Source organism: Aspergillus ambiguus (genome assembly GCF_047715705.1).
Source record: "Aspergillus ambiguus strain CBS 117.58 unplaced genomic scaffold BDV59scaffold_1, whole genome shotgun sequence".
In the NCBI taxonomy this organism is placed as follows: Eukaryota; Fungi; Ascomycota; class Eurotiomycetes; order Eurotiales; family Aspergillaceae; genus Aspergillus; species Aspergillus ambiguus.
In genome coordinates, this window is record NW_027395514.1 from 914,073 (window position 1) to 935,851 (window position 21,779).

Below are 21,779 nucleotides of genomic sequence, written 5' to 3' on the forward strand. Positions count from 1 at the left end.
CAACCCAATATATTCTCAGAAGTAAGTGTAACCAGCACAGCAACAATGTCATCTATCATGCCTAATGTCTAGCGCCCACACCCAAACGCCTATCCCAATGAAGTATCCCGATATGAACAGAAATAGACAACCAATATCAAATGCCTGCATCTAGTCCGCTCCCTCATGACTGCTCTCAGCATAGCTAGGGTGATGTTTATGCCACCGCTTCGACCGCCGCACCCAATGATCAGCTTCCGGACACGGCGATTGAGACGCAGACGCAGACGCAGACGCAGACGCAGGCGCAGACGCAGAGCTCTCCGGCTCCGGAGCGGACGCCTTCCGGGCCCTCCCCGCGGGCTTCGCATTTCGGGGCCTGGTGGCCTTTGCGATGCCTCGGGGCTTAGCCGCTGCCGCCGCCTTGGAGGCCTTGGGGACCGACTTGGGCTTCGCCGCGGGCTTGGCCTTAGTGTTCATGGTGCGGGCCGGTTTCGCGGCCGGCTTGGGTTTATTTCCCGAGCGCAGACGCTGCTTAAGTGGCGTGCGTTTCACGGCAACCCCGACGCGCGGGGTCTCCTCGTTGCGCTGCGGCCGCAGTGACACGGCGGCTTCGCCCTCGAGGATTTCCCCGTTATCTAGCGACGTCAGGGTGATCTTGACCTTTGCGCGCTGTACCTTAGCGCGCGGGGGCAGGTTGATCAGCGCGCCCGCTTCGGGCGGGAGCAACAGCTGTTGCTGGACGACCCAGTCGACGTCGCGGCCGTCGAAGGCGATGGTCTCGCGCAGGTGCACGCCGCCCGCGGCGGGAAGCGTCTCGTAGTCGAGAGAGATGGTATCTGACCCGCCGCCGCCGCCGTCGTCGGAAGACGGCGCATCGAGGACAATCGTATCCCCATCGCTGTCCGTGGAGGGTTCGTCTGGGGGTGGCGGCAGGTGGCTGACCGATTTGGACGCCCAGGTGCGGTGAGAACCCGCAAGTGCCGGGTTCGATGCGGCTTCAGACTCGGTGGGTAGCGGGAGTCGCTGGTAGGCGAGGATGTAGGCCTCCTTCGCGAAGACGTCGTTGTCGTTCTTGATGGCCTTTGCGTCCTTAAGGTCCTCTAGGGAATCACAGAATACGACGGGGCGGTCGTCGTCGAGTAAGGCCCAGCGTCCGGAGGGGGTCCGGACGGCGGCGGTGTAGTGGCCCTCGACTGCCTGGTCGCCATGGTGGAAGAGGACGCCGTAGAGCTCGTAGGCCCGTCCCTGGTCCTCGGTCGACTCGTCAAGGAGACACTCAGACACCTGGAGACGGTCCTCGATGGCCACCGGGGTATGGGCCTTGGTCTGGTCGATTGGCGAGAATCGGTTTACCTGGACGAGGAGGAGCTCCGGAAGCTGCACGATCTTGTCGATGATGGTCTGCTTAGTGTTAACATTGCACTTTGCGCATTTCCTATCCACCGCAGTGGTGTCCGATCCGGGGGTGATGGCTTCGTCGACCACGCACCGTTTTGCTGCCGCCTGGGGGTCGGCTGGAGCATCCACGAGGACCATATGTCCTTCCTCACAATGGGGCACTTGTCGGTTGGCCTGGATGTCCGCTACGAGAAAATATTGCTGATCCGGTACGTCGGCTTTGCCGATGTGACGACACTCCCAGCAGTGGAAGTGCTTGTTCGTTGCGATGCGAAAGTATTGGCTGACGTCGATGTTCCTGGTTTGCGTGTTAGTTCATGTCCACTGCATATGATAGCCAAGGGGGGAACTTACGATGCTTCGTTGTGGAACTGGGCGAGAGTGCGTTCCAAAAACTCCCGCGCATCCTGTTGCTCTTCTAAATCGTCGACCATGCTGGCCCAGAAGCTGGTCAGCAGCTTCTCCCACAGGGCATCCAGGGCAGCGGTGAATTGCGAGCGATCGCGGGATCCTGTCCAGTAAGCGTTGGCGAAGGCCTTCAAATTACAGAAGGTGCAGAGATCCGGTGGAACACACACATGGCCAGACAAGCGGGTGAATTCCAAGAAGTTCAGCAGGAGGGGAGTGTGGAGCAGGAGCTGGAAGACGGCGTTGCGATAGCACAGGTGGAGTGGGTTGAAGATTCCGATGGACTCTTGGAAGGTCTGGAAGACCTGCTTCCAGCCGGTATAGAAGGGGACGGTCTGATGAGATGTTAGATGTTGACGGCGCATGACGTATCTATAGGATGGTGCACTTACCTGGACCATCTTGTGGTTTCTTGCCAGTTCTTAGACACCAGATGTTTGCGATGCACTTGATGCTGTTGTCGTTCACTCAAGGGACCGTCGACGGCTTTTATGCCTCTGGAGAGGTCGTTTGAAGAAGCCTCTTGAAAACACCCGCCGTTGGGCTTTGACACGGTCTTCCATTGTTAGGATCATTGTTGATAGTCTCATCGTTGGATCTCAAAGGCTTTCCAAAGGAGATTGCCGTGTGAAAGGACGCTGTTAACTGGGTCACTGTGGGGGAGGCCTGGCTCTTTGTCGAAGAGGGGTCTGACATAAAGAAATTATGGCCGGTCAAGAGCCGGTTTGTTTGAGTCCAGTCTTGGATGTGATTGTTGTTGGTCTTTGTATACAACATCCTTTATCCAGGCGTATACTTCAGAGGCATGGTGTTGTGCATATAGCTTAGTCACCACATCAACACAATGTTTTATGCAGTGCACAATGCCCATCGACCTGCACAGAATCATCCCACCAGCAATGACGACCACCTCAAGTTCTAGCCCTGGAGCAGATTCCAGACCTTGCCACGCAGACCCTTGGACTTGCCGGTCCAACGCGGGAGGTTTCACGCAAATTACAGCGGGGCTGGTGCCAGTCATAGGGTACCAAACTCCCAACGGCACATTAGGGTGTATCCGTGCGAGGGCATTCTTCAGATGACCTTTGGGGTCTCGCGCAGGCAACTACCAGGCAATCTCCAGGATAGATTATGAGATAATCTATCCACGGCTGGTATGGGAACGTGAAACCGGGAATGCGCCTCCCCCTCATTAGGGAGTAGATTAAAGATGCCGTCACCAAGACGCCAGCTGGGACAGTCTAGACCCTGGAGAGGGTGATGAACCGGTTCTCGCATTGATTCCTCCATCTCTGGTTCCGTCCCGCGCTGGGGATAATCGCAATATGGCTGATACTAAAATCACTGCGATTTAATTTCGCCTGGGCTTTGTTGTTCCCCACAGCTCGCCGTCTTGTTTCAACTGGTCCGCGGGTGGGTCGGAGGATCCGACCCTGAGAGATACGTACGCAGTAGAAGAGGTCGTGCGTACGGCGTCGGCGTACGGGCGTACGTGATTTCCGCTTGAAGGACCGGTTGGGGGACGTGTCCGAGCTGGCATTGAGTCGCTGCCCTCCGATGAACGGGTGACGAGCTGGTCGGTTGGGCCAAACGACCAGGATGGATCGCAGCGGCTAGCGGGATCTATCTTCTGGGAGAGATGACCTGTTCTGAAGGGGGGTGCTTGTTGGGCGATCGTTCGATCCACGGAGCCCTAAGCGTCTGTCTCACAGGAAATGAAAGCATGGTTTGCCGAGGGAGGAACCAGAGGAGACGCAAGGACCACCGGAAATTCCAGGTAGAACCATGGGTCTAAATTACGGAGATGACAGTGCCATTCTTCGAGGGGAGGAATATTTTATTAGGATTACGATGGAATTGATTCATCCAAAACGAAGCGTAATTAAACGACTCAATCTAGGCCGCGGTGTTGACTCCACTTGGGCAGTTGACCGTTTAATCTTCTCAGCTTGCCACGAACGTTTCAGATTTTTTTTTTCTTTTTCTCTCTCTCTCATAGTAGATCCATTCTATTTTATTTTATTTATTTATTTATTTCTTTTTCAAACAGAGAATAATCTATGAACCACTATACTGCGTACGTAGACGGATACTACTGGATATTGGAATGTCATCTATTCAACATACGGCATAGTCCAGTATGAAGAACAGCCTCCACGGAACAAAACCTCCAATCATCTTTTTTCTCATGGGTCGTCGGATTTTTTTTTTCTCTCTCTCAGCGACGATCATGGCGTCGAGATCACGAAAGCAACGGGTATCCTGGTCTCTCCCGCCCCACCGTCGCTGGCCCGTTTGAAACTCCGATCAACTGCAATGCTTCCGCTCACACCACGCTGTGTCGAGGACCGTCTGTATCTTCTCATCCCGACTGACTCCGGGAACACGTCGGGAGCGAAGAAGAGGAGCCAGAACCAGATGTCTACTGCCGTGCAAGGAAGGGAAGTGGTCCCAGCGACCGCTTGCTTACCGCATCTACATACGGCGAGAACACGAGGGGGCTCACGAACGGGTCAGACAGGACAGACAGACAGACAGGTCGAAGGCTCGTCCCTTCCATGTGACAACTCAGCCGGTCGGTCTGCACTTCGCCTTCCGACGTGGGTGAAGACTCCGGCGAGGGCTCTCGCTCGCGAGAGGGTTCGCAGGAATGAAACGAATCATAATGACATTGTTGCGAACTGGGCTCGTTTCGGGCGAGTGATGTTCGTGGAGCGTCGGAGACTCCGTCGACAAGTGGATTGAGCATACTGGTCAGGTTAGGGCAGAAAAGGTCAACAAACAACCACCATCACCACCACCACCACTACCACCAACAACAGCAAGACCGGAAAAGGGAAAGAAACCAAGACCTCCTGGATCCACTTGGGCTGTCAGTGCCAGGGCAGACGCTGGTGTGATTGGCGGGGAGGACAGCCACCGTTGGCCCCACCGGGTCCCTTTCATCTTGCAGCTTTCGGAGTATATCATACATCAACTTGTACAGAAGAGTCGCGATGGGAGAGGAGGTCTGTCTGGAGGTCCTGGTTGAGAGAAGAGCGAATTGGCTGACGGGAAGAAAAGCGGACCCCTGAGTCTGGATCGAGCGAGGTCCGACTGCACGGTGGTTCCAGGCCGAACGATCAACGGCCGCCAATTTCGTTCCCCCCGTTGTCGAGACCTGCGATCTACCCAGCAACCGTCCCCATAGACATATTTATAGAAAATTTTGGGCTCCTGCCCGTCGTCTCCGCTCTGTCCTAGGCCGAAGCTATCCATCCCAACCGAAATGATCAGGCTCACCCAGGGCAGATCACCGAGTTCCACGGGTGTCGGCGAGAGTCGATGGGTGACACGACGGACATGTGGTGAATCATGACTTGTGTGGCGATTTCTTGTCGGTAGAGGGAGGGAAGATGGGGAGTGAACTTCCGATATACCAAGGATGGAGACCTTGTATGTCCTCCGGAGTATCTACGAGGGAGGGATGGTGTAGAATTATTCATACTGTCAACTCCATCCCTCGTGAACAAGCATGAACGAGTCAGACACCAGCAAGAGGCAAACGACGCCGTCAGGATTATTCAGGAGTTCCCAACCCACTTAGGATTCGGGAACCCGGCAGCTGATCCACCGTGTCCAGTCTCAACCACGGCAAAACGCGGTTGAGAGGGTCCTGAGGGCGAATTTAAGTGTGTGGATGCATCACCTCGACCTTTTCTTCCCTGAACCGGATCCCGCTCGTCACCGACTAACCGATTTTTGCAAGAGAAGGGGGCCAGCCAGCGTGGTGATTAGCCCCGGATGGGGGGCTGAGTGGACACCGTCTGGCTGTCCCAGAGGAGTCGGATAAGGTAATTAGGCATGAGATGCAGAACGGTGAAGCGAACGGTTGCTAGAAAAGACCCCGGATCCCTGTTAGCGTGTGCCTAGCGACATTACGCAGGCCGATACTTTCCCGGATCGGGCACTGGGACTGCTCGCCGTTGAGAGATCGTAGGTAGCGGTAGATTGAGGAGAATTGAAGAACACAGAGGTGTAGGGAGTACAATGGGAGGGGAAAGTTGACCAAGGTGACTGTTGATTGTTCTTGACTCCACGAAGCAGGATAAGAATTGTATCGACAGAACTGAACGTCAGGATCAAGGCTTGCCATGCATCAGGCATATCCCGGTTCAGGATACTTCCCCACAGGGAGGAACCATGTTCTTCTGGCTGTCGGGATCTTCCAGTCCTTGGATCCATCTGATTCGTCTCGACCGTGCTCTTATACCGGGGTTCCCGGTTGTGTACGCAGGACGCAGGATGGTATGATTGTCAGGATGGGCGTAAGTACCTAGGTCCTCTCCTGCGTACTGTGTAGGGAGGGACACCTACTTAGTGGCTGACCGCCAACTGCTTCGCGAGTGGATCAACCGTTGTCGTACGCCTCATCCCCAATAACCACACTAAGAATAATAAAATAAAAACTACCAAACATGTCGATGAATCGGAAAATTAACAGACGGTTGGAACCCACCCGAACCGCTAACGCAACGGTCGATAGACTAACAAAAATAATTATTTCTTCGTTTTTCCTTGATACTAAGGAGCTCATTTGCTCCCTCGCCATCAGCTGTCACGGCCGATGATCTCTGTTTTATGCATCGCAAGCCGTTTCATCTTCCTCCTTTTCCTGTACCGGCTTTCTTTTTCTTCTCCTCCTCCCCCCCAGACCTTTTCCTCTTGTTAGTTCCTCTACTACTCGACTAGTCCTAACGTCCTGATCCCTGCTACGGCCTCTCTGGACCCAGTATCAAACCTTATCCTTCGTCCACCTTCATTGCCTCGATTAGCTTCACTGTCCAGCTCTCTCGCTCTCCTTCTCCCTCCCTCACTCCCTTTCCTTCATTCATTCTATCATCCCGGGATCGATCCGTCTATCCCCATTGGAACCCGCAAGCTTCATCAGACGCCACCCAACTCACCTCTCCCTCAGAGAACACCCGCTAACCCCCCCCATCGGGTCTTCTCTCTCGCCACATCCCAACACCCCCCCCTCCATCATCCCTACCCCAAATCGAAAGGCAATCCGTTGCGAATCGCGCATATGATTGCGTTACAAAACCAGGCTCTCCTACCTCCCGCCAAAGTGGATATCTCACTGCTGTTGAAGCCCCAAGATGAGGAGGCCGCCCCGGTGACCACCACGTCTACCTATCCACCACCACCGCGTCTCGCCCCCCATGTCGCCGGCCCTCCCCTGCCGCCCGCCATGCCCGCCGGGCCCCCGCCGGCGGCGGCGGCGGCGCCCGTCACCTCCGTCCCCGCCAAGCGCCTGCAGCCCGCCCACACCGCCGAATCGCCCGCGAAGAAGCAGTCCAAGTGGTCGCCTGAGGAGGACGCCCTGATCATCGAGTTGCGAGGCAGTGGCATGAAGTGGGAGGACATCAGCAAGCGGCTACCGGGCCGGAGTGCCATCAGCTGTCGCCTGCACTACCAGAACTACCTGGAGCGCCGGAGCGAGTGGGACGAGGACAAGAAGAACAAGCTAGCCCGGTTGTACGAACGGTACGTTGCGTGCAATGCATTTGCCCCGAAACAACGTCCCGCCGTCGGCCCCCCCTAACACATCATCCAGGTTCAAGGCCGAAATGTGGTCCAAGGTCGCGGAGGAGATGGCCATCCCGTGGCGAGCCGCCGAGGCCATGCATTGGCAGCTCGGCGAGCAGGAGATGGCCCGTCGAGCCGGCGTCGTGCCCTTCTCGCTTTCCAGCACGGCCATCGATCCGCCCGCGACCCGCGCACGCCGCGCCAGCACCTCCCTCGCTCGCCCGCGGAAGGGCTCCGCCTCCCGCGCCATCCCGCCCCCTCCGCAACTCCCCTCCGTCGAGGAACTAACGGCCGGAGTCCCCGCGTACGCGCCGCCGCCGCCGTTCCCCCCGCCCCGGGATCCATACCGCATGGGTCTGTCCGGTCCCCATGGGGCGCCGCCCCTGCCCCCGAATCTGGGCATCCCCCCTCGCACCCTTCCCTAGGAGATCCCGGACTCCCATCCAGGGAAGGGAATCAAAAGAAAAAACGACGTCCACGCTCTGGTTTTTGCGTTGTTACGATTTTGCATAGCGCTGGTTTGGAGGTATACCTTCGTTCATCGGGAGGAAGTCTCATAGATGTTTTGATGCAAACGCATGCCCTCGGGCTCTTTCTTTCTTCGTTGGGCGTGGAGAAGATGACTCGCCAGTCCAGGGGCTGGGCGTCTCAAGCTTATCTTCATTGGAAAACAGGTTAAAAAAAATGGAGGCGGAATAAAGATGGGAGACTCCGAGGCTGGATCTCGGAGCTTCCGTGGCAACGTACGAATCCATCCTGGGGCTCACCGCGTCGCGATGGCCCACCAGTTGTCCTTGTCATACCCGGATTCGAGGACGCGGCCGCCCGCCGTGTTGATATCCCGCTCCAACTCCGACTCCTCAAAGAGATGGTAGTACCGGTGGAACACCTTTGGCTCTGCCCCGTCCTGGTCGGGCGCAGACCGGTTCTTGAGCACCCACGGGACCATGATGTCTTTCTGGTCCCCTTTGTCCCAGCCCCGGCGACTGTTCTTCTGCTCGAGTGCCCAGACGTACAGAAGTGCGCGTCCGCCGGGAGCATCGTCGGTGGACGGCTTCAGCGTGCGCAGAATCTCGCGGATGGCCTTCACCCGTCTGTCCGGGGTCGACAGATGGTGGATGACCGCGATTGAAATGGCAAAGTCGAAGAATGAATCCGGATGGGGCAGGTGCAGAATATCTGCCAAAATGGTCGAGTGGGGTTGGTGTTTGGCCGCAATGCGGGCAAGGTTTTCCGATCTGCCGCATGTGTTAGTTACCACTGGATATAGGATACGGACCTTTCCGTGCAGTTATGATGTCAAGAGACGGTGCAGTGCGGCAATGCAGGAATGTAAATACACTCAAATTAAGAAAGAAATGAAAGATACGATCACGAATCCACTGGTAGCCAGGAGTAAAAGGAACCACGTACCGGTCTGAGGCGACAATGAAGACGTCCTTGTTTACAGTCAGGTATTTGCCATTCCCGCAGCCCACATCCAACCCCACGGCGCCTGGAGACAGACCCTGGAGGAATTGCTCCACAACTGGCCATGGCTAGCAATGGGTCAACACGTTGCACAAAAAGCTGGGGCTAAAGAAGCGGTACCTTATACCGAGTAGAAGAGAAATGGGTTGCAATGTGTTGATATACTTCGTGCACATTCTTCTCCTCATAGGCGTCATCGTTGGCCTGAGTTGAGGGAGAGTCGGATAGAGATGCCATTGCGCTCCAGGATCGAGTGGTCCCTAGAGGGCTGAAGAGAGAAGAAAGGGAGATATTGAGCGTAGGGTTGAGTTACTTGGCGAGTGGTTGGGTTAGCAGGTGGTTTGGGTCACGTTGATGTCGAACTTTCTTTCGCCCAGCTCTTTCGGGACTAGTCGCCCGTCAAGGTTATGACTAAGCCAACCCACGTGCCTCTATCAAGATCAACTTTAGCCTCATCTGCCATCTCCAACACTCTCGCATCGCTCTACGGTCAATCTGTCTGTGCTGGTGAGTTTATTTGCAAGCTGTGCAACTACAGCCTCAGTGCCCCATATAACTTCCAAGAGAGGAGCGAGACATCAGTCTGGAGAGTTTGGGAGCACCCTGTACGTCTCCGCAGAGTGTGCTGCTATACACTACGACCGTCTAGCATGGTGTCCCGGAAGACCTGTTGCACGCATTCTTTTATCCCACATCCCATCTAGTACATTGACTCATGCTCATATCTCGCCTCTCTTGTGAATGCACTTCCTCCCCCTGAATGACAGACACGCATACATTCCACCAACCCCGGGTTTACTAACCGCAAACAGGAACAATCTCAACGAGGACATCCCCTCCCAGCTGGCACCAGCCAAACGACGTCCAATATGGCATTCCAGCCAACTCCCACAGACATCTCTGTCATAATCACCACGCCTGCCTCTAGCTCCAACAAGGAACCGCACTTCGTGACAGAACGCCGCATCACGCCGACATGGTCCGTGATGCAAGTGAAGTCTAAGCTGGAGACCATGACCGGCGTCCCCCCCAGCAGCCAGCGTCTCCTCCTGAAAGTGCCCGGCCGGCCGCACCAATGGGTCGATGGGGACGACACCCTTATCGGCGACTGGGGATTGATGAAGGGCTGTGAGATAGAGGTCGGTCCCGAGCGGCTCGCTCTCACCCTGACCCCGACAACTTCCTAACCATGGCCAGGTGCACGACTCGCGCCCGCAAGCCGCCCGCCCTAACTTCACCGACCTCTCCGCCGTCGACAAGTACGTCCTCCCGACCTCGACGTACGAGTCGCTCCCCAACTCCGTCCTGGCCTGGAAAAAGAACCAGAAGCTCGGCCGCTTCGACCCTAATGCACTCTCGCCGGCGGACTCGATGCGTCTTCAGGCCCAGAAGGACGCCGAGGAGATCAGCACCAGAGGTAAGCTGCCCCTACCCGTCCGCCCGCCCTCTAACGAGACGTCGGTTGACGGAGGCTCCCTCCGCGCAGGTATTGCGGTCTCGAACCGCGCGATCATCCTGCCCTCCTCGCCGCCGCATGTTCGGCGCGGGACTGTCCGGTTTGTGGGGCCCGTGCCGACTATTCCTTACCCTGGGGTGGGTGCGGAGGATGTCGGCTCCGAGGAACAGCTGCCGCTCTGGGTTGGTATTGAACTCGACGAGCCGACGGGGAAGAATGATGGGAGCGTGGGTGGGAAGCGTTATTTCACCTGTCCGAATAAGACGGGCTTGTTTGTCAAGCCGGAAAAGGTGGAGGTGGGAGATTTTCCTCCCCTCGGCCTGGATGATCTAGATGATGACATGGAAGAGATATGATCGGATGTCGCCAGATACCCGTGCACCCATGGTCCTGGAATGAATATCATTGACTTGAACTACTAAGTTGATCCGTCTAAACCGGTTCACGTCATATGTGGCTTATCGACAATACCCCACACTCAAAGTGATAATAAAGGAGGAAAAGAATCCGTCGACCCAAGAACCATGAAACTCAAACGCTAGACTAAATGAAATGCCGTTGAAACAAAATAGGTATCAAGAAGAAAGCATCGCGTTCCATTCAACATCAAACTGACAGGCCGCATCTCCAAGTGTTGGATGGACTATGAGGACTTGGAGCCCGCCTTTTGTTTCCCCTTGGGTCGGCCCTTCGCGCCGCCTGTGCGAGCTGCCTTGGGAGGCTCACTGCTTTCTTCTCCTTCCATCATATCAGGCTTGGTGGCAGACCCGGGGACTGAGCCGTCGTTTTCCGTCGGGACGCAACCTTGCGTGAAAAACAGACGGGCATCCTTGCTGAAATTGTTGGCAAAGCTGTAATAATTGCCTATATTGCTCATCAGAACGCTGATGTGGACTTCATGTACGAGAAATCTTACCTCTTGGGACTTGGAATACACAACCTTTCCCAGCGCTGAATTGGACTCCAGAGATGTCGACTTGCACCCGGCCCTGGCACACATAGAATATCATATGCATGCGCTTGGAATTCTTCGGTTTCTTAACGCCGCTGGGCGGCAATTCGACAATTCCAGAGCCCAAGAATGGGGAGCTGAGAAGTTTGGCAAAGCGGAAACTCGACCCCTTCACGGCCCGTGTTTCGATACCAGAGGGGGCGTACGCGATATCTGCGGCTCTGTCAATATAGTCGCAATCGTAGACGGCAGGGGAGCTCATACCAAGAACTTCTTCTTCTTCTGTACCAGTTTGATTCTCCGAATCCCACTTCCTGATATAACCATGCAATACCCCTCCTTCTTTCTCCCAGGGGTCAACATACTCCTCATCACTATCCGAGTCGTCGTCCTTCTTCGACTTGGACTTTTTGGACCGGCGTTTATTCCCTTGCCGTTTTTCGGTCGGCAGCTCTTCTGTACGGATAACCTCTTTGATAGTTGAAAGCGGATAACGCTGCCCCTCGGCAGCTTCACCGTCGCCGTAGACGCACCGTTCGTTCCGCCAGTAGGCCAGCGGCCTTACTGATACACGGCCAGACCGGGTGTGGGTGGTACTGCTGTCGGTAGGCGTCTCACGCTTGAGGATATACAGGCTCCGTCCTTTCAGCGGTCCAGTGCGGTTGGCGTAGTTCTCCACCACCTTCTCTAGCTCGGGGTGGTCGGGCGCGTCTTCACGGGCGGGCTTGCTGGAAGTCTTCGCCTTCTTCGCTGGTCGTGCTTCGGATCCTTCGCCAGCGCTGGGCATAGTCTGTGACTTCGGGGGTCTTCCACCGCGTTTCCGCTTCGCAGGTTGCTCCTGGTTCTCGGTCTCGATTGATTCCGCCACCGGCTTGGTCCGCGCTTTTTCTCCAGCGTCCTTCTTGGCTTTGGGAGCGGGCTTCCGCTGCTCCTTTTCCCGCGCGTTGGGAACCAAGACGGAAGAGTCGCCAGCGTTCTCCTGGTCCTCTATCTGATCCCCTAACGTAGTCTCTTCTCCTGCAGCGAAGTTGTCCATGTAGTCGTTACCATTCTCGTCGCCGTTCGCATCGCTGTCCGAGAAGGAGGCCGTCGGGGCCGGCTCGACGGGCTTTCCCGCAACTTTAGCGCGTGCGTGGCTCAAAGTCGGTGCGTTGATGGAGCGGTTCGTCAGAGGCGAGACTTCGTGTCGTGACTCGCCGTTCACAATTCCCAGGCCCTTCCCGTCAGAGGGACTGGAAGAGGGAAAGTCGGGTTGGGGGCTTTGAGAGGATCGTGGACCTGGAGTTCGTCGCGGGGAACCGGTTAATCCAGTCTTCATTGGTGATCGAGCGACAGGGGGAGGGAAAAATGAGCTGCGCCGGCTATTTACGCTGCTGAGGAAGTCGGCTGGACCGGGACCCGTACCTTCAAATGGAGCGTCAGATAAGCAATTGGGTCAAGATTTTGTGGGGGAATATCGCTTTCATACCTTCATCCATGGACATGCCATCCGAGCCGGTTGAATCATCGTCGCCACCGTGGAATCCATTCTCCTTCACGGGAGACTTCTCTGGAGACGACCACATCCCCTCAATATCTTCCATTCCATATTCGTCGCGCTTGGCTTCCTCCAACGTGAGTCCCGTGCGCCTGTTTCAGTCAGGATCGTTAGTCGTGTCAAGACGGCCTCCTCTGATCCAGGGCCACTCACCGTCCAGCTTTACCGACGTTGGAGTAGTCATAGTCGCGGGCTTTCATGGGCCCCCGGGGAGCCATTGTTGCGGCCGTTCAAGCGGGATATGGACGCAGTCGGATCACCGGCGAGAGGGGGAAACACATCCACTGAATCGACAGTAAAACCAACAGACGCAGTATCTCGTAGGTCTATCACAGATGCAGTGACAGCGCGGCAAAAAGTGGATTGAGAGGTGGGAGAAACTTGGGTGAAGGCAGCTGGAGGGGAGAATTGGAATTCATTACGGGACGGCGAACAACACGCGCGGGAGCGCCGCTAGTCCCGAATGGTCGGAGACGCGTCCCACCGCTTTGCGACGCATACTTACCTCGACTGTGGAATCCCGCCGTTCTCCGCGTTGACATGATCTCTTGACCTGATTTTGGACTTTGACCTGTCTGGCTGCGCAAAGAGAATCAAGCAAAGAGCATACCCATACAGAATGGACGACCAGTCGGCCGCAGAGGCCCCCTTCATCCCTCCCAATATCGATCGTCCTCGACTCTTCACTGGACAATCCCACGCCTATTACTCCGCCTGTCCGTCCCTCGCCGCAGATGCCCCCGAGTCCGACTCGCAGAATTACTTTGTCCTGGGCGTGGACGAAGCAGGCCGCGGTCCCGTCCTGGGACCCATGGTCTACAGTGCTTTCTACCTCCCACACGGCCTCCACCATTCCCTCCTGGCCCAGAAATACAGCTTCGATGACAGCAAGGTTCTCACTCCCGCCGTGCGGCTCAATCTGATGCGCACGCTCTGCACGCCGGAAACGCCCCTCTACGAGTCATGCGGATGGGCTACAAAGATCCTCTCCGCCCAGGACATCTCCTCTGGCATGATGCGACCCGGGGCCGCGGCCTACAACCTGAACGCGCAAGCAATGGATGCGACGATCGAGATAATCCGGGGGATCGTCGAGGAGCGGAAAGTAAATGTCCAGGAAGTGTACATCGATACTATTGGAAACCCGGCGTCGTACCAACAAAAACTGGAGAGGATATTCCCGACACTGAAGATCACAGTGGCCAAGAAGGCCGACTCGTTATATCCGTGCGTCAGCGCCGCCAGTGTTGCCGCCAAGGTGACCCGTGATGTCGCGCTGGAACTCTGTTACGAAGAAATTATGAAAGCCAAATCGCTCGAGGAGGCGTCGGCGTCGACGTCGACAACTGATACGTGGGGCAGCGGTTATCCTTCGGACTCTAAATGCGTGGGCTGGCTGCGAAGCAATATGGACCCCGTTTTCGGCTGGGGGAATGAATGTCGGTTTAGCTGGGGCACGGCAAAAGAAATGCTCGAGCTAAAAGGCGGTGCCAGGGTTGACTGGCCGGAAGAGGAGAATACGCAGATAAGAGATTTCCTCCTGGCGTCTACCGGTGGCGCCGCGAAGAAAGACCAGGAGCTGTGTGAATGGTTTGGTCAAAGGACGGCTACAATTCTGTGACTGACAAAAGAAATCTTCCTGCGGAGGCATTTGTATAACAACTCAATGACACTTGTGATACCCAATATCAGAAACATTAAAGTGCAAGAAATAATACAAGTGCTAATAGTAAAACCATGAAGCATGGAGCATGAAGTTCAGTTCAACCGGGTATCTATAAGGGGCACGGACCACCGATCTAAGCATGTCAAACAATGCTTGTCCGTGGATGCTGAGAAGGGGAAATCGTCCGGGGGTTCACAAAAGAAATGTTCACAAAGTCGCAGTTGGGAAGTAGAAGTTGTCCCAGAGGTATTCGTAGTCCTCGACAACACTGCCAATCAAGTCGAGAATGGGCTTGCCCTTCATCTTTCCAGTCAATCCCTTCAGCCAGGGTCTGTTTCCGTTAGCTTCATTCTTCCATATGAACAGGCGAAGACAACATACTGTGTGATGTTCTCGTAGAATGCACCACGCATAAACCACCAGCCCATCGCCCAGCCCCTCTTTCTCAGCTCCTCGCGCTCGAGGCCAGTCAGCCCCCGGAGACCACCGGCGACACGCTCCCGGAAATCCGACTTGGCCAGTTGCCGACAGCCATATTCCATTCCGAAACCGATCAGCCAAGGTCTCCAGCTGCGCTTATCTCCACTCCACCTTTGCATCGCGAGCGCGTAGATGACCGGTCGAAGAATGTAGAGCACTTCTGCGAGTTGTCCCTGGCCGGTAACCCGATGGAGGAGTGTTTTCGGTGGCTTAATGTCATCCGCAGTAAGGACCTTCGAGATGAGATAATTCGACACGTCGTTCACATCCGGAAGCGTGGGGAGCGAAAGTCCCGTGCGAGGCATAGTCCAACTCAAGTCCGACGACTCACTGACGGGAGTCTGCATGCCGTTCCAGTCACTCTCCTCCTCTTCCGTAGACCGGGGGTCCACTTCCCGCTCTGGTAAAGGAGGACTGACCAACGGCCGGGAGTTTGTGAGGCGTAAGAGGAACAGACGACAGATCGCTTTCACGACTTCGATCAGGACGACAATCCGCCAGCGGACCTTCTCGCCCCGTCGCCGCGCGATCATTTCCCACAAAAGCTCTGTATATTGGACCATCTGGAGGGTGAGGGCAACCCTGTGGTACAGGGAAGACTTCGACTGCCAGTACTTGGTATAGCGGGAATGCGGTGTTGGTGTCGGCCGAGGCACGGTCGGAGGAAGTCTGGATATTACTTTAGAAACAAGGCTATCATGGTATAACGAGAGAAGCTGGACACCAGAATGCACTGCACAAAGTGTTAGCAGACGAAGGGCGTCGAGTCCAACCGGGTCTTGAACATACCACATTCTGACGAGATCTCCGAATCCCGGTACCGCCCTAGACAATCGCATCAGCCAAGGTGCTTAGACCATCACATATAGAGATCGATCGCCTCACCTGGAATGATATAAGTTAAGGATCGGAGAGCTGACTCTACTTGGCCCACGGTGCTGGCATTTTTCGTCACGAAATCCTCATACATTGGCAGCCACTTGGACGGCTGCCAAAGGGCTGGAGGCACCTGAGCCTTCGTGTTCCACGCGGATTCCATCTCATACAAGGCGTGGATGCATGCAAGATCCAACCCAGAAAGCTTGAAGAAAACCCAGGCAGAGACAGAAGCGGAGTTATTAGACGGTAAGGAACAGGTAGCAGATCAAGAGGTAAGGTGAAAGGGATGTGACGTCCGGATAAGTGAGGGAGCCCCAGAGCACGTGTTTCCCCGCCAAGACGCGACTGCCGAGGTTCATCTGGGGCTCCAGAGATCCCGATCCAGCATCTACTCCGTACATTCGGCATTACCCAATACCGATATACTTCAGACCCGGTACATGATGATTGTGAAGAATTATAACTTGTATATGCACTCTAGATGCAACAGAAACGAGAACCCCACCAACTCCATGTCCATGCTCACTCGTCTGCAAACTTCCACATGCCACCAGGGCGCATCGCCTCTCTATATCGCTCCATAACTTTCTCTCGTTCAAGCTTCATCGCTTCCTCTCGGTCATGTTCCAGCTCCTGAGTGTCAGGCATATCCGTGCGCCAGAATCCTGGTGGGGTTCCTGGTCGCTGATGGTTGTGTCTATGTTTCCCGATAGAATTGGCCAAGCGCTTTGCTTTCGCCTCTTCTAGTAAGGCCATCCGCTCTTCTTCAGACAGCCCAGCATGTAGATGTTTGTCGTCGCCCATGTAATCCTCAAGAATCTTCTGCGCTTCTTCCGGTGAGATCTGTTCCAAACGGGCCATGGCCCGAAATTTGTCTCCGCAACAGCCTGGGCGCATGCAGCCGGAAAGACACTTGCGCTCATCCTTCTTGCGAACAACTTCATTGAACGCAAAGTTTAACCCTTGGTTATGGTCCGGGTTGATCTTGAAATGGTTCAGTTCGAGCCGGTGTAGTGGTCGACATCTGTACGGTTCATCGTCCGGAACGACTGACAAGGGCTCAGCGTCGGCCTTATGGGGAAATGGAGTGGTCTTCGTTGTCGAATCCTTCCCTTGGTTGGCGTTTCTGCGTAACACTTGTGCTGGAGGGAGGTCTGGTCTATATGCTGTAATTTTAGTCCTGCCCTTCCTTGGAGACAATAAATGCTGCCTCGGAGGCAATGGTTGCGCCAGAAGGTGATCTAACCGACCCTCTATTGAAACCTTTGCTGTGGCAGGTGTTGTATGTCGTGGTTTTGTTGGTGATAGAAGGTTTGTGGACCGCCCCCTCGCACATAAATCTAGACTGTTTTCGTCGCCATCTTCTGCCAGCATGGATAAAGCGTATTTCTTCTTCGCTTTTTCCGAGCTTTTAGCAACAGGCTTATCGGTGCGTCGGCTATTGACGGGTAAGTTACTGTCCACAGGTTGAAGAATGGTGGGCCGTCTCGCTGGTGTCCTATTGCTCTCGATGCTGTGTTCCTGACGTTGTCGTCTCTTCAGCGGAGACTGGGCAATGTGTTGATTCTGAGATGAGGTGCGACTTCTCTTTTTTGTCGGTGTTTCCACCGCATCGCCGACGTCGTCCAAATCCTGCGTCTCAATAAAACCAGGAGCTGTTGGAAGGGGGCTTGTGGGGGAGCTTTCATTCTTGATGGTGACGGGCTCGATGGCTTCCTGCGCTGATTTATTGTGACAGGAACGGCCAGAATGTTTCTGTTGCTCTGTTCGTTTTCGTTTCAAAGGCCCGGATGGGGTATGTGCTTCCGTAGTAGTGCCTCCGATGGGCGAAGAGTCAGATTGGGTTGATGCTAGCTCGGATAGGTCCGTATGGGATCGTTCTCCATAGCGTAGATTCGATGTTCCAGGATCTATCTGAGCAGTCTGTGAACCATCATTTTTGATTGTTCTCGATTTGGAGCTCGGAGTCGAGGCATCTTCCGTGGCCTTATGCTCAAGCGGCTTTCGACCAGAAAGATGCAAGGTCGATTCTCGTGTTTGACGTTGACCTTGAATGCCATCCATGAATCCATGGACTCGTCTGAATTTGACAGGGGTTCCGTTGCTTAACGTGAGCTTGAACTCCTGCCGGTAAAGTAATTTCTCCAAGTCGACTAGCTTGACCAGCTTCCGTTTCTGCCGTTTGAATAAATCCTTCAGAGTCCGGGCGTCGTGGTATAATGTGATATACTGATCTACCAGAGATTGGTGATCCATTTCATCCAGCTCTCGTCTACTGGGGCCTTCTCTATCAGCGAACGGTAGTGGCGGCTGGGCTTCCTCCAGTTGACAATTGAGGGCGTCCAAATCAGCGTCTTTCCGGCCCAGGTTTTCGCGCAGGGCCTGAACTTCTTCCCTTAAAGTTTCAATTTCCGCAGAGGAAGTATCTCGCGCTTCTTCCGCCAATTGAGCGCGCTCCTCGGCCTCGCGAGCCCGTACATCATGGTGCACAAGCTCAGCTTTCAAGTCCTTAGTTGCAGTCTCGAAGGCGTTTGCCAAGTTCTGATTAATGGAGGTATGAAGGCGACTTAGGGTGTCCATGAGTGGTATTGATGTGTATACAAGAGCCCTGTTGTATCAATCAACGAAGCGGCTCCAAGTGGTATAACGCGTCGAGACGCGATAAACTAGAGAATCTTACGTCATCCGGGGTACCTTCCACTTTCCAGATTCTATGACGGTACTGTAATTTTCGTATTCGCGTAACCGCCCGCCCGCTCTTATCGATTGCTCCAGGCCTTAGATAAGCCTCTCTTCCTGACCACCGTCGCAAAAGCTCCTTGCACGCATGTTCATCACTGATCCACTGCCAGCATGTCCAAGAGGCCAAACGATGGCTCCTTGTCAGCTCTTCCGCCATCGAAGCGCTCCCGCGCAACCCGAGCTGACAGAAATACGGCCGATCGTCTCTCCTCCCTGAGTGACGAGATCCTCCTCCACATCCTCACCTACCTGCCAATACCTTCATTGCTTGTTTGCCAAAGGTATGACCCGGGTGATTATACTTCTTATCTTGCTGGTTGAAGGCATCTCTAAAACCCTCTTAGAGTATCGCACCGGTTCCACACGCTCGCGGGAGACTCGGAGCTCTGGAAAAGGAAATACTATAGTCGATGGGTACGGCCTCGCGCTCGCCGACTGGCGAACGGCAAACGTGCCAGCCTCGTGCGGCCCAAGATTCAATATTCCCCAAAGGTATCAACCTGGCTAGATCACAGTCATTTGGCAAGGGAAGGGCGCACGACGAATTGGAAACGACAATACCGCCTGCGCCATAACTGGTCACGGGGCGCGTGTCGGGTCTCGGAAGTCGCTTTCCCGCAACCGCCCCTTTCGCCGCTCCTGGTAGATTTCTGCGCTGGTTATGTGTTTACCGCAGACTCCGACCATGGGCTCAGAGCGTGGGATGCTGGGGATCCCAAGACCTGTCTGGCAATCGTTCCGTTTGGGGGCGGTCGACACGACCCCGTCGCGGTGGCCGCGAGCGGCTCTCCGCAGGAGGATTCGGTTTATATAGCGGTTGGATTTGAAAGCGGACACTTCAGCGTTTATCATATTGATACTAACACGTCCCACTTGGAGCTTCATTCGTCCCACGGCGGACGCCCCAATGGAGCAATCACCGCCATAGCGTTGTCGTTCCCACACGTCTTGATGATTTCAAAGCACAAGGACCTATGTTTGTATAGGATCCCCACCAGCGGCGATACGTCGGAGTCGTCTCAGCCGCCAAAGGAGGCTAAGCTACTTGCGTCTCTCACCAGCGAAAGTATCTTGCCGCCAATGTCACTGTCTATTCGGGTTACGGGTGGAGAGATAATCTCTTCCGTCGTGTTCAGCTTTTTCCACATTGGCTGTGGCTGGTCGCTGGGCATTCAGGAAGTACATTTCAACCAACGCGGTGAGCAGATAACCTCGCGGCTCACAACGACGGTGGATTCCCAATATGGTCTGGTGGCTGTGGCCCCTTCCACCCTGCCAACCGAGGACAGTCCGGGCGTGGTGCCTCGGCAAGCGCCTACGTCAACTGGGCCGTGGATATCCCATCACGACCCGCCTACGTCTGTTTCTTATTCGCACCCATATCTTCTGACCTCCCACGGGGACAACACCTTAACTGTGTATCTTGTGGTTTCTGCCTCCGACGGTCTATATGTTAAAGGGGGGCAGCGACTCTGGGGCCACACATCGTCCGTCTCGACGGTCCAAGTCAGTGATCGTGGCAAAGCTATATCAGTAAGCTCCCACGGAGGGGAAATCCGAATATGGGAGCTAGAGAGCCTGATCTCCCTGTTTGGAACTTCGAGAGCGTTTCGCGAGGAGAAAAGCATCCAAGTTAGCCCGGAAAACCAGAAATATCGGGAGCGCGAGGGCCTTACGCTGTTCTCGGTTGCGCCACATTGTGAGACGCCTACCGACGTGTCTCATCAAGCATATCACAAGCGTGGATGTATTGGCTTTGACGACGAGCGGGTGCTGTTGGTGCGCGAAAACCCGGTAGGGACGCGATTTCTCGAGTTGTATGATTTTACGTGAAGTCCGTGAAAAGCTGGACTGGACATATTATGACTGTATGACGACAATGGTGTTTATCTGAGTTTGATAGAGGACACATAATGGGAGTTGGGATATTGTCCGGTGTATGCGTAGGCCAGCGGGTTCGCTTGGTGTAACCCGGAGTCTCAAGGGGAGGCGATCAAGGTACCTACGGGGGACCTTGGAGCACGTTGGCTGGATATAAAGCCGCGATTCCCCTTTAATGATCGAGACAGAAGATTCTCTCTGGAGACTGCCGTGGACTTATCGTATACCTTTATACTATACATGATGTTCAATTAGAGGTTCTACCCTCCACTCCAGATGCCGCCCCGTCCATGTCGTCCATATGGCTCCAGTCTACAAGCCGGTGTACTACCGGATACTCACCACCTCAGTTTCCATCACACATGAAAAGACAGGAAAGAAAACAATACTGTCGATCTTTCAACTCCCGGGATGTTATGGGCGATGGGGTTGATGATTTCCGCAAATGGGCGGCCACTAGAGGACTGTCAGCCTCCATATCATGAGAGAGCATCATCATCCTCTATACCAGACTACAACACCACGAACTGCCATTGACAGACCACCAGCATGCTGGTGTTTCAAATGCTGTTTCTAGGGATTTTCTGGGTGTCCCTGGGCCTCAGAGGGCGCAAATAAAATACCTACGCGGGTATCAGAGGGAAAATAGATTACCTCGCCGTATCTGATTAAAATTTCTGCTTGTGTCTCTCCCCCACCTCTCCAGCCAGAATTCATTCATTATTCCACCACCACCACTACCACCTCTTGACTCTTCATCTTCCAACTCCCACCTCCCCCCGTCTTTTTTCCTCATCTTCAATTCTCTCTCCATCAATTCAGTATGAGTTTCCAAGCTGGAGGCCGTGGCTGCTTCAACTGTGAGTCTTCCCTGTTCCTGGCGCTCTAGCGTCGTCCTCAGTCGTTGCAAAATCCCCTCCTACACCATCTGTGCGCTCGCCATTTCGCGCTCACACAGGTGGTTTTTGGTGTCTTGCCCTGTCTGTGTTTGCCTGTTCATTCTGGATTGCCTTTTGGAAGCCCGTTGCTGTCATGCGATTTTATGTCGCTTTGTGCGATTCCTTCTCCACACAAGAAAATGTCACTGACAATATCTCAGGCGGCGAAGCCACTCACCAGGTAATTCCCACCCCAATTCCTCTTCTTCCGGATCACTCCCCCCCCTTATTCGATGTGAAATCCTTCGGACAATGTAATCTTACAATTCTGTGACTTCCAGGCCCGCGACTGTCCCAGAAAGGGCACTCCTACCTGGTATATATGATCTCGTTCTTCCTGCCCTTCGTCTTGCTAATCGGATGACTTCAGCTACAACTGCGGTGGTATGCCAAGTCCATCTCCCCCATGCAATCAGAAA

The 21,779-nt window shown here is 54.7% G+C and overlaps 8 protein-coding genes across 8 annotated transcripts; 4 read left to right on the forward strand and 4 right to left on the reverse strand.

Annotated features, from left to right (window-relative positions):
• Positions 1–107: 107 nt before the first annotated feature.
• On the reverse strand, positions 108–2,340 carry BDV59DRAFT_4087 (uncharacterized protein). Its single transcript, XM_073696338.1, has 2 exons — positions 1,735–2,340; positions 108–1,678 (listed from the first exon to the last, which is right to left on the reverse strand). The coding sequence occupies exons 1-2, from the start codon at positions 2,187–2,189 to the stop codon at positions 151–153; spliced, it is 1,983 nt and encodes a 660-aa protein (XP_073553183.1). The 5' UTR covers positions 2,190–2,340; the 3' UTR covers positions 108–150.
• A 4,516-nt stretch (positions 2,341–6,856) lies between these two features.
• BDV59DRAFT_197330 (MYB DNA-binding domain protein) lies at positions 6,857–7,784 on the forward strand (the record flags this gene model as incomplete). Its single annotated transcript, XM_073692896.1, has 2 exons — positions 6,857–7,317; positions 7,388–7,784. 2 exons carry the CDS (start codon positions 6,857–6,859, stop codon positions 7,782–7,784), a joined length of 858 nt encoding a protein of 285 aa, XP_073553184.1.
• Positions 7,603–9,173, reverse strand: BDV59DRAFT_166826 (tRNA (carboxymethyluridine(34)-5-O)-methyltransferase). Its single transcript, XM_073687785.1, has 4 exons — positions 8,950–9,173; positions 8,773–8,897; positions 8,107–8,597; positions 7,603–8,017 (listed from the first exon to the last, which is right to left on the reverse strand). The coding sequence occupies exons 1-3, from the start codon at positions 9,064–9,066 to the stop codon at positions 8,123–8,125; spliced, it is 717 nt and encodes a 238-aa protein (XP_073553185.1). The 5' UTR covers positions 9,067–9,173; the 3' UTR covers positions 7,603–8,017; positions 8,107–8,122.
• A 169-nt stretch (positions 9,174–9,342) lies between these two features.
• On the forward strand, positions 9,343–10,782 carry BDV59DRAFT_4143 (tubulin-folding cofactor B). The gene is made up of 4 exons (XM_073696344.1): positions 9,343–9,566; positions 9,642–9,968; positions 10,027–10,246; positions 10,316–10,782. Exons 2-4 carry the CDS (start codon positions 9,699–9,701, stop codon positions 10,639–10,641), a joined length of 816 nt encoding a protein of 271 aa, XP_073553186.1. The 5' UTR covers positions 9,343–9,566; positions 9,642–9,698; the 3' UTR covers positions 10,642–10,782.
• On the reverse strand, positions 10,774–13,165 carry BDV59DRAFT_4135 (Cupin domain protein). The gene is made up of 5 exons (XM_073696343.1): positions 12,928–13,165; positions 12,706–12,866; positions 11,502–12,641; positions 11,202–11,450; positions 10,774–11,149 (listed from the first exon to the last, which is right to left on the reverse strand). The coding sequence occupies exons 1-5, from the start codon at positions 12,990–12,992 to the stop codon at positions 10,929–10,931; spliced, it is 1,836 nt and encodes a 611-aa protein (XP_073553187.1). The 5' UTR covers positions 12,993–13,165; the 3' UTR covers positions 10,774–10,928.
• Positions 13,166–13,312: 147 nt separating this feature from the next.
• On the forward strand, positions 13,313–14,401 carry BDV59DRAFT_166830 (ribonuclease H2 catalytic subunit RNH201). Its single transcript, XM_073687786.1, has one exon. The coding sequence runs from the start codon at positions 13,394–13,396 to the stop codon at positions 14,393–14,395; it is 1,002 nt and encodes a 333-aa protein (XP_073553188.1). The 5' UTR covers positions 13,313–13,393; the 3' UTR covers positions 14,396–14,401.
• A 246-nt stretch (positions 14,402–14,647) lies between these two features.
• Positions 14,648–18,379, reverse strand: BDV59DRAFT_190213 (peroxisomal membrane protein-domain-containing protein; the record flags this gene model as incomplete). Its single annotated transcript, XM_073691729.1, has 8 exons — positions 14,648–14,771; positions 14,822–15,653; positions 15,710–15,745; positions 15,806–15,959; positions 16,045–16,144; positions 16,326–17,709; positions 17,848–17,879; positions 17,910–18,379. The coding sequence occupies 8 exons, from the start codon at positions 18,377–18,379 to the stop codon at positions 14,648–14,650; spliced, it is 3,132 nt and encodes a 1,043-aa protein (XP_073553189.1).
• A 233-nt stretch (positions 18,380–18,612) lies between these two features.
• BDV59DRAFT_166836 (WD domain protein) lies at positions 18,613–20,605 on the forward strand. The gene is made up of 2 exons (XM_073687787.1): positions 18,613–18,822; positions 18,886–20,605. Exons 1-2 carry the CDS (start codon positions 18,653–18,655, stop codon positions 20,372–20,374), a joined length of 1,659 nt encoding a protein of 552 aa, XP_073553190.1. The 5' UTR covers positions 18,613–18,652; the 3' UTR covers positions 20,375–20,605.
• The last annotated feature ends 1,174 nt before the right edge of the window (positions 20,606–21,779 follow it).

Coding starts and splice junctions, on each gene's coding strand:
- BDV59DRAFT_4087 (XM_073696338.1), bottom strand. CDS start 2,189: ATGGTCCAGGTAAGTGCACCATCCTATAGATACGTCATGCGCCGTCAA. Junction 1,679..1,734: donor CAGTTCCACAACGAAGCATC/GTAAGTTCCCCC, acceptor CACGCAAACCAG/GAACATCGACGTCAGCCAAT.
- BDV59DRAFT_166826 (XM_073687785.1), bottom strand. CDS start 9,066: ATGGCATCTCTATCCGACTCTCCCTCAACTCAGGCCAACGATGACGCC. Junction 8,898..8,949: donor TCTCTTCTACTCGGTATAAG/GTACCGCTTCTT, acceptor ACCCATTGCTAG/CCATGGCCAGTTGTGGAGCA. Junction 8,598..8,772: donor TTCATTGTCGCCTCAGACCG/GTACGTGGTTCC, acceptor CACATGCGGCAG/ATCGGAAAACCTTGCCCGCA.
- BDV59DRAFT_4143 (XM_073696344.1), top strand. CDS start 9,699: ATGGCATTCCAGCCAACTCCCACAGACATCTCTGTCATAATCACCACG. Junction 9,969..10,026: donor TGAAGGGCTGTGAGATAGAG/GTCGGTCCCGAG, acceptor AACCATGGCCAG/GTGCACGACTCGCGCCCGCA. Junction 10,247..10,315: donor CGAGGAGATCAGCACCAGAG/GTAAGCTGCCCC, acceptor CCCTCCGCGCAG/GTATTGCGGTCTCGAACCGC.
- BDV59DRAFT_4135 (XM_073696343.1), bottom strand. CDS start 12,992: ATGGCTCCCCGGGGGCCCATGAAAGCCCGCGACTATGACTACTCCAAC. Junction 12,642..12,705: donor TGGCATGTCCATGGATGAAG/GTATGAAAGCGA, acceptor CTCCATTTGAAG/GTACGGGTCCCGGTCCAGCC. Junction 11,451..11,501: donor AGAAGAAGAAGAAGTTCTTG/GTATGAGCTCCC, acceptor ACAGAGCCGCAG/ATATCGCGTACGCCCCCTCT.
- BDV59DRAFT_166830 (XM_073687786.1), top strand. CDS start 13,394: ATGGACGACCAGTCGGCCGCAGAGGCCCCCTTCATCCCTCCCAATATC.
- BDV59DRAFT_166836 (XM_073687787.1), top strand. CDS start 18,653: ATGTCCAAGAGGCCAAACGATGGCTCCTTGTCAGCTCTTCCGCCATCG. Junction 18,823..18,885: donor TCATTGCTTGTTTGCCAAAG/GTATGACCCGGG, acceptor AAACCCTCTTAG/AGTATCGCACCGGTTCCACA.